General features: G+C 35.8%; 1 protein-coding gene across 1 annotated transcript in view; it reads right to left on the bottom strand.

Annotated features, from left to right (window-relative positions):
- The window catches only part of LOC107672542 (potassium channel subfamily T member 1-like), a 114,374-nt gene that overhangs the window by 32,210 nt on the left and 72,218 nt on the right, over positions 1-9,946 (bottom strand). The window contains exons 4-11 of the mRNA XM_016465776.1: positions 8,220-8,299; positions 7,789-7,894; positions 6,994-7,086; positions 6,822-6,870; positions 5,392-5,451; positions 3,689-3,763; positions 3,015-3,098; positions 1,368-1,462 (exon numbers count right to left, since the gene is read on the bottom strand). Of these exons, the coding sequence (XP_016321262.1) occupies positions 1,368-1,462; positions 3,015-3,098; positions 3,689-3,763; positions 5,392-5,451; positions 6,822-6,870; positions 6,994-7,086; positions 7,789-7,894; positions 8,220-8,299 (642 nt within the window). The remainder of the gene's footprint in view (positions 1-1,367; positions 1,463-3,014; positions 3,099-3,688; positions 3,764-5,391; positions 5,452-6,821; positions 6,871-6,993; positions 7,087-7,788; positions 7,895-8,219; positions 8,300-9,946) is intronic.

Genomic DNA, 9,946 nt, shown 5'->3' with positions numbered 1-9,946 from the left:
TTATAGCACTTGCATATCATTGCTCTTTTGTTGATTTTGATTGTTTCCATTGTCCTCATTTTTAAGTCGCTTTGGATAAAAGCGTCTGCTAAATGACTAAATGTAAATGTAAATGTAATATTCTCCACAATACATTGTGAGTTGGATGAGGATTCGATTAGAACTACAAACACGCATTAAAAAGCGTTTAAAACTACAAACATGGCGGATATGCGAGACTGACGAACAGGTAGAGAAAGGGCTTTGAGTGATAAATAATCAATGTCTAACCTGATGAAAAAATATTTATTTAATGTTATCAGAGTTATTTCTCATCTGCAGCAACATTGTAAACTTTTATAAATATACGTTTGGTCATTAACTTTTAAATGCTATTATGCAAACACATGAGCAGAGTTCTCGGCATGAAGGACCTGCGACTGGCAGATCAACATGCCTCTTCATTTCTCTCCAATACCGTAGGAAATTAAATTAAACTAAATGTGGAGGATGTTACCTGTGACAAGATGATTGACAGGGCAGTTTAAAAGGAGACAGAATGCACGTAACTAAGCAACAGAGTGGTCCGTTAAAGACAAAGTTATGATGAAGTAGGATGTCCCAAAGCTTACCTACTAATCTGCTACATACTCAAAAGTATATACTTTTTCTTCACAAAAAGAGTACATACTTTTAGGCTTCCAAAACTCAAAATACCATTTATCCTCCAGAGAGAAACTCTTTTTTTTTAACAATTAAAGTATTTACTGTTCAAGAAAGACTTATAAAATACGGCAAAAATAGTAATATACAGTGAAAGTTCACTACAATCTAAAATTATTGTTTTCTATTTGAGTATATTTTAAAATGCAAGTTGTTCCAGCAATGGCAGCTAAATATTTTCTTCATGTGTTGTGTGACCTACATTGCATAATAAAAGGCATTAAGTTCACAGTCTTGTACCTTTGTCTTTTTCTCAGATTTTCAAAAACTTTTTTGCTTTAAAACAAAGTTTGTAATAAGACTCGTCTAAGACCTGGGTGGTTCAGTTTATGGCTTACAGCTCCTTACTGAGGTTTTTTTTTTTTAAATCCCTACAGAGAAAATGAATGGGAAAATACTTCCAGAACCCAGACTGCTGAAAAAAGTGAGTCGTGACTGTTGTGCTCTATTACTACTCAGCATATTTTGTTTCAATATTTCGAATAAAACAGTAGCATCTTCTTTTGACACTGAGGGGGTAAAAATAATTTTGGACAAACTGATGTCCATTATTGATCAGGACAGTTAATTCATCTGAGTGTGACTGTTTCAGATTTTCTGCTTTAGATACAGACCTGTAAAAGGCTAAAGCCCAATCAAGGTTATAAGAGATCAAAGAGCTTTACCCAGTAAAGACCAGACAGAGCAGTGTACAGATCAGAATGAGGACCTGGTTGAACATGGCAGAGTGTGTGCGCTGAATGGCACGATGGAGATCATTCTAGAAAGGAACAGAGATAGATGAGAGAGATCTCATCCCTCAGAGAATAAGCCAAGACAAGTACAAGTACAAGAATAAAACACACAATGCAGGCAATGTGAGATTACTGTAAAAGCCCTGTTCTGAAAGAGAGACTGCCCATTTAAGTGACTGCTTAAAGAGAACTTAATAACCTTCATTCTCTTTCATTCACTGGTCTAGTGCTCCTCAAATAACTAATTCTTCTATTCCACTGAATGCAATAGAGCAAAATATACTAAGAAAAATGTGAATACTCTTTAAAAACTGTACTGCTCAATTATATACGAGATACACATGTACAGTAGTGGTCAGAATTGTTGGTACCCTTGGTAAATATGATCAAAAAGGCTGTGAAAATAAATCTGCATTGTTTATCCATTTGGTCTTTCATTAAAAAAAAATAATAAAATATCTTAAAAAAAAAAGATTTAATTGAAGTAAAAAAAAAAAAAATTGGGGGGAAATTTCCATTTCCACCATCAGGCCAATATTTAAGAAGTTCCAATCAACTAAAGATGTTACAAATCTTCCTGGAAGAGGACGTGTCTATATCGTCCTAATGCACGGTGAGGAGGAGAGTTTGAGTGGCTAAAGGCTCTCCAAGGATGTATACAATGAAATATACTGTATCTTTAACGTTGTTCTTGTATTTTTCTGCCGGAGGTCCTGGACATCTTGTTATATGGCATATATATATATATATATATATATGATATATATATAGATATATGGCATCATGGATTCTATCAAATAACAACAGATAAAAAAAACTGACTGTCCATGCTATAGATCTTATACTGGGCCAAGGTTGGATCTTACAACAGGACAATGATCCAAAAACAAACATCAAAACAAAAATGAGTTACAAAACGAATATTGAATAAAAGGGTACCATTAATTGTGACCAACGTGTATTAGTGAAAAACATTTATTTCATGAGATTTCCCCCTATTTTAAATTCTTATTCTTCAATGAAAAGTTAGATTTTTGTACATTTTTAAAATAAAAGATCAATAGGATTAACAATGCAGATTTATTTTCACTGCCTTTTTTGATCATATTTACCAAGGGTACCAACAATTATGACCACGACTGTATGTTAACTACAATGTTGTGCACAAGAGATCAGGCCTTTAATGACTCCCGTTTTACTTTCATAATATTCATCTCACAAGGTAAATATATTTTAGGAAAGCTTTGGGGTAAAAGAGAAATATTTATGCCATGTCACATTTTGGTGATTGTTAGCATTTCTCTTTTACCAATATCTTTGCTTAAAGCATTTGTAAAAGGACATTCCCCCTGCCAGGTTCTCTCTGGCCATTTGACCCAACCATCTGCCAGGGAAGGGAACGCTGGCATCCTCTCAAATTTCTGCTCATTGATGATGCATTTTCATTTGTCAAGTGCATAAGGAAGCAAAGCTTCCCAACACAGCAATATTATCAACACCAATGTTATTCTGCTAGACACCCAACCTGATTTCCTGTAGGCTTGTGAAATGCACTCCACAGCTGAAAAAACTACTTACAATCATGTTCTCCAGCGCTGATTTGGCAAGCCAACAGTTAAGAAACACAGGAACAAATATGTTCCTCAGCGGAGGCCAAAAGATCTAGAAATAAAGCACTCAAAGAATGAAGGATGATTGTATCTAAAAATTCAGATGATAAAATAATAGACAGTTCAAAAACAAATATCAGATCAACTGTTTGTAAATTGCCAATCAGTTTAAACAAAAACCAAGGCAAAAAAGGCATTTTACTCGGCATCTGCCATAAAACAGTATAACTTTTTTTTTTACAGAAACATATATCTTTCATCAGCAAAAACGGAGAGGATTCATATCTCCTTAGCAATGTACTGTAAGAAAAAAACTCAAAACATTTATAACAGAAAAGCATAATTGTGTCCATCGCTTTTACATCTGTAATGCCATTAGAACAAAGGAATTAAACATCCTGTAATTTTCTCCCACTGACTGCAGGTCAAAAAATGGATTTGTTACTTGGCTAATTGTTACATTGCATTAATAATCATTCCCTCTCACAACTGGCTTTCAGTTGTCAATGGCTACTCATATAATTACAATCAATCACAACAATACTATCCCAACAGTACTCAACAATTACTATCAACAATGACTGTATGATGGCAGCAACTGGATACGTGCTTCTGTGTCCACCAGATATCTTCATCACTTACTGTAATTATGAACGGCACTGTATTGATCATCTCAATGATAAAGGAGATTTGGAAAATCTGCTCCCAAATGTTCCCCTAGAAATGAAATAATTGTTACACTGCAGAAGCATACAAAAAGCACATTTAATGCACTTAAAAAAAAATCACAACACTAAAAACATCCTAATTCACATAATGTAATAATCTAAAATAATCTGTCCTAAATATGTGACATTGTAATTACTGCATCCAAATTACAGTGTGAAAATAGCATGTCAAATGTATGGATGCCCGTTTCCACAACAGAATAGCAAAATAAAAAAGGCCATTGCGATTTTTTATCTCACAGATGTAAACTCAGAATTCTGAGAAAATGTCAGAAAATGTCAGAATTCTGAAAAAAAGGTCAGAATTTATACAGTATATTGCAATTCTGAAACAAAACGTCTCAGGTTACGCATGTAACCATGGTTCCCTGAGAACAGGGAACGAGACGCTGCGGAATGCCCGAAGCATGGCAATGAGATGCAGCATCTCGTTCCCTGTTCTCAGGGAACCATGGTTACATGCGTAACCTCAGACGTTCCCTTTTCGAAAGGGAACTCCACGCTGCGTCCTCTAGAGGGCGCTAGGGGAATGGTCTACCCACGCCGCCATGCTGAGGGATGAGTGCCCAAAAACTGGATTCCTTAAGTCAAGGACTCAAGAAACACCATCCCTGCCATGACCTGAACCACAAACCTCTACAGGCAGGCTCAAAGCTCGCCAGCGTCGTAGACTAGCCGATCACATCTCGCAGCGTGGCTAATCTCCGTCGAGAGCCAAACACACTCTGTTCAAACACTAAATTCTCTCAAGAATCAGGCAAGAACAGAAACCGCCGCGAATGCATCGCATTAAGCTTGTTCAACTCCCTCAAGAGGCGAACGCGCTCGTGCAAACGCTGATAAAAACTAGAGTACAGACCTCTGCTCTAGTAGTTCTGCGAATGCAAACAGTGAGCGCATCCTTATCCCTCGTGAGTCAAACGCATGTGCTTCCGTACACAAGGCTTGAAGACAAAGAAGAGGATGACGTTTTCCGCAGGTGCGCTTTTATACCCGCACTCGCTTTATTGTTTACGTCATAGGCTGCCGCCTACCAATGTCAATTTCATTGTCGTTTTTTCATTCATGCTTCAGACACCGGTCACGCTGAAGGCGTTCCCCTAGCGCCCTCTAGAGGACACAGCGTGGAGTTCCCTTTCGAAAGGGAACCCAAATTGTGAAATAAAAAGCTGCAATGACCTTTTTTATTTGTTTATTTTGTGGTGCAAACAGGCTTTGTGTGATGTGGTGATTTGAACAGATTTTAAAATGATGACAAAGGGGAAGTGTGTAAAAATGTTTTCTTATATCCCACTATTATGTGCAGAGACAAAGGTTCACCTGTTGACTTAACAGTACACTGCTGTACAGCTCTCTGCATTAAGTGTGCAAATTCACACACAGCATTTAATTACAACAAAGATTAAGCTCATTCAGCTTTTCTTGTTAAATCGATAAAGAAACAGAAAACAAGTTGGATAATTTTTTTTTCGTCAAAAGTGAGGAACATTTCCCATTATAGGGGATCTAAAGACACAAAGTGGCCCTTAAGCAGCCCAAGAGAAGCTGAAATACATTTAATTTAGATCAGTGCTTAGAGAGCTCACAAGGGCAGAATAATGATGACAATAATCTTACCTTGTAGCTGAGATAAACCAGAAGCATAGCTTGCAAGAAGCTAATTAAGGCCACTGTCACCTGTGGTGCAGGAAACAATATCATAATTTTGATTAGCGGAGTATCAATAACAGTATACTGAGATTTCAGGAAATAACTGAAATCTGAGTACTGAGTGAGAGTGAGAAACATAATTAGTAGTCATAAAGACATGTGAACAGTGATGTACACTCTTTAAAAAAACAAAAGGGAAAAAAAAAGGTTACGCAATACAAAATCCTCCTGAGGTCTGTCCTGTGCACCTCTATAACTGTCTGGTTTAGTTCAGGCAGCAAACTGGACAAAAGAAAATTGCAACGGACAGTCAGGACCACTGAGAGGATAACTGGTGCACTGTTTGTTGTGGTTTATATCACTCTGTTCGTCTGTGTTCCACACAGACTGTCAGTCTATGTAGTGGGGGGTATTTTTCATTGACTCTTTCTGCAGGTTACATCATTAAGGCAGTTGATGGTGAGAAAAGACCATCTTTATGAGAGAAACACTCAACTGATTTGTTTAAAGCACACTGATTTATTAAGGAACCAAACAAGTGACTGATTTTATGATTTAAAGCACACTGATTTATTAGGGAACCAAACTGATTTTATGATTTTATAGTCCATGAATCATTCACTCAACCGGTTTGTTCAAAATGAATCTTTATGAGTGAGTCATTGATTCATTCATTTGTTCAAAGCACGCTGATTTATTAAGGAACCAAACAAGTGACTGATTTGATAGTCTTTGAATTATTCACTCGACCAATTTGTTCAACAATGAGACAAGTGACTGTCTTTATGAGTGAGTCATTGATTCATTCAGTTAACCGATTTGTTCAAACCACACTGATTGATTTAGGAATTAAACAAGTTACTGTTTTTATGAACGTATCATTGAATCATTCACTCAAACAGTGCAATCAAAAAACTGATTTAATCAGGAATGAAACACCTCTACAGTTGTTTTGGCTCAGTGGCTTAGAAGGAATTTGTTTGGCGGACCAAAAACAGACAAAGTATCTGTCAATATTATGTCTATAACTTCTTGTTTATTGAAGTGTTGTATAAAAGCAATATTGTACTTGCAACTGTCTGGTCTGAATTCCAGAAGGGTATCCATATTCTTTCATATATTTAAAAATATTGACAATGAGCCAATCTGCACACACCTCTCTATAAGCTTTATTTTCATTTACTCTGCCTAGTTGTTTATTATTTTAATGGATCTTGTATATTTAAACTATGTTAGTGCTCAGTGCCAGAAAAAAATCCAATAAAGCCAATAAAGCTTTTTTAGACTAGGATTCTAAAGCACTAAAATAGAGATTTTTTAAGAAATAGATTCTAAAAGGTTTGTTGTACAATTTAAAAAGGTTCTTTCCAGGAATCACAAAAAAAATCTCGACCTACCTGTATCGCCCATACAGGAACTCTCCTATTCACCCAAAATATTAACTCCCTTCAAAAAACACAGCACAAGAAACAAACAGATAGGACAATTAGAGAAAATTTTCAAGAACAAACACTTTAATTAGTTAATACATTTGATTTGTCATAATATCTAAGTGCAGACAGGTCTCACCAGTTTATTTGTATGGGATCTATGGTCAGGTTTGTTGTGTAGTTGCCACAGGCTTTGTTGCAAAGGGCATCTGTGATGTTTGTGCAATGTTTCCTATAATCACGATAACAGGCAGTTAGTACATAAAAGACATAAAAGTGAAAGGCATCAGGGTTGAAACACTGAGGGATCATGCCTGCTGGCTGACATAAACGACAGCGTGAGATGGCCTCTCTCGTTTGATTGCTGCTAGTAGGGCACCCTCTCCTCTCCCAGCATGCTTGCACACAAGTGCACACTGCTCTCTTTCTGTCACTTACTAACACACACACACACACACACACACACACTGTCCCTCATTGTCCCTGAATGTTTTTTGTGGCTGGTATTAATGGACACTTCAGATTGAGGAGTCTGGGCTGATCCCAAGAGTCGCTTTCAAGCAATTAAACAGTGCTTTTGAGACATACTATAATGTATTTTGTTTCAGTGTGCTGCTGTTGTCACGTCACAGAAGAGTTGAAGTAAAGTCATTATACAGCAGTTAGTTCAGGTCCTCTAAGATGACTGACCACTGATGTTTTGCGTGACATGTTTTCTATATAATAAAATAGAAAACGGTTAGTTAAAATTCTAAGAAAGTTTCATAATATTACTGTTTTTTTACTGCAAGAAATGTAATATAAGGGACTTCAATTGAAAACATAAAAAAACCTACTAACCCCAAACTTTTGAATGGTAATGTATATAGGAGGATGAAAAAATTATGACAGTTTTCATATCATGTCTATCCCTTTAAATATCATGCTTACTCACCGTGCACATGTGACCTGGTTAGTTGGATCATCTAGTGAGACTCTGATTATATAGAGGAGGCATGTTAACAACTTCAAGGAGAGGTTGAAGAGGCGTATTCTGAGACCTGCAATACAGTAAATTATGAAGTGGAGCTACATACCATAGAAAAACCATCTGGAAAATGTAATATAAATAATTCAGCGGTCTGGCAATCCTGCACATTTACAGTACCATCATAAATCCACACAAACAGTTAAAACAAAGTCACCTGCTGTTATGATGATAATAGGCCACGTAAAAGACAATATGGAGGCATTGTACATGTGCACATATACTGATATTGAGATCCATAAAATCTTGATTATTGTTTATGCTTGTTGAAATTGATTTTGCTTTGTTGGTTTCTGAGTAGTTGTAAATGGCTCAAAGGGTCAAAAGATTTTACTTACTTGACCTTTGGTTTTTGATGAAGAAGAGCTTCAACCTCTCCTTGAATGTGTTTTCATTTACATAAAACTCCACCTGCACCCTGTGGAAAGGAAATAAAATGATGCTTAAAATATATATTTTTTTTAACTAATTTTACGTGCAGTGGTCATAAATGTATGATACAATTACCCCTAAAATATTTGGACACTTAATCACACTTTATAATGATAATGCAATGATAATCACACATTTTAAAATGTCCAATTTTTTAAATATTCATTCAAAATATATTGTGCAACATTCACAAAGCAATTCCATAATGCACCATTGAATGCTCATTGTAAAGCATGTCCACACCTCAAATCTTTGGTGAAAAACTATTAACAGCAGCATTCAAAACTTCAAGCAGCTAAAACTGTCCAGAGTGTAAACAACTTCTTTTAATCTCCAAATCCATGTTTAAGATGTACAAGAGCGTTTCAAATCTTTTAGGACATCTGACAAGGAGCATTAGCAACGGTGGTGCTTCAGATGAACTCTCAGTAGACATCAGCGTCTACCATCTGTGTATGAATGTTTCACTAAAGTTACACTATTTCGGTATCTACTGTATAAGCTTGAATTTCTATATAATGTCATCATATTGCGGCAACATCCATCATGATCCAAAATCCAGTATCTTTAAATCTAGCCCAAACACACACTGTAGCTTCACGAAATCTGCAGTATCACCACCCACACAATGCTGCAAAATAATGAGCAATCACGTTAATGCTCATCATGCATATCACTAATGAGATGCTTCTGGGTGAATCTCGGGAAGAACTAAAAATAAAAAGAAATTAATATTTGCATACAGACAATAATTTCACAAAAAAATTATTCGTTGTAATGCCGCAATAAAAACATTCTGTCCAGATACATTTATTTATTTATTTTTTATTAAAACCATTTTTTTATTACAGTAGGCTGCAGAGAATAGGAGTGTGTACTTAGTGCTATACGTGATTTGAGCCATTTTGTTAATTTACGTTATTTGGTTTCTGTCTGTCACCCAACCACACTCAATCCAAAACCCGTCTTTAACACTAGAACCGCCAGGGGTCGCTGTATACCTAAAACCACCAGCGGGTAAATTTTACCCACGCACATGACAGCTGTTTCTGAATGGCTAAAAAACATATTATTTCACTGTATTATGCTACTGTCTTCACAAAGAAGTGTCTAGAGTCATGAAATGATTATGTCTAGTTATCAACTATATTTTTGTCCTGTTGGTTTATGTTCAAAACATTTTTATGCAGGCTACACTAGTCCCTTTTCATAATGGTCAATATTAAGCTAAACAAGCCTGCACTGACAACGAGAATTAGAAGGAAGTAAATACATATTTAGGTGGAGTAACAGGCTATTATAATACAATGTCATTAATCAATATATTAAGATAACCTATGTTATTTAAATTACTAAAATAGCCTATAGACAATAATGAGCAATAATAATTCAGCACATTGCATAGAATGATGCGATGACAAATTCAAGCGCACAGCTTCATCTAATTAATTATAAATTTGTTTAGTTATATAATTTATAATTTGAATTATACAAGAAGAACACCAATAAACTTCGGGTAATTAAAAAAAAAGCCTTCATCAGATCGGATTTAGTTTTCTTCAGGAAACAGGCAGACTAGAATAAATAGCAACACAGAAGCGAACAATAAACGATAGAAATGGCAAAACAAAAA

This window comes from Sinocyclocheilus anshuiensis, unplaced genomic scaffold (assembly GCF_001515605.1).
Source record: "Sinocyclocheilus anshuiensis isolate Anshui unplaced genomic scaffold, SAMN03320099.WGS_v1.1 scaffold176, whole genome shotgun sequence".
In the NCBI taxonomy this organism is placed as follows: Eukaryota; Metazoa; Chordata; class Actinopteri; order Cypriniformes; family Cyprinidae; genus Sinocyclocheilus; species Sinocyclocheilus anshuiensis.
Note: the sequence above shows the minus strand (reverse complement) of the source record. Positions and strands in the feature narration are given on the sequence as shown.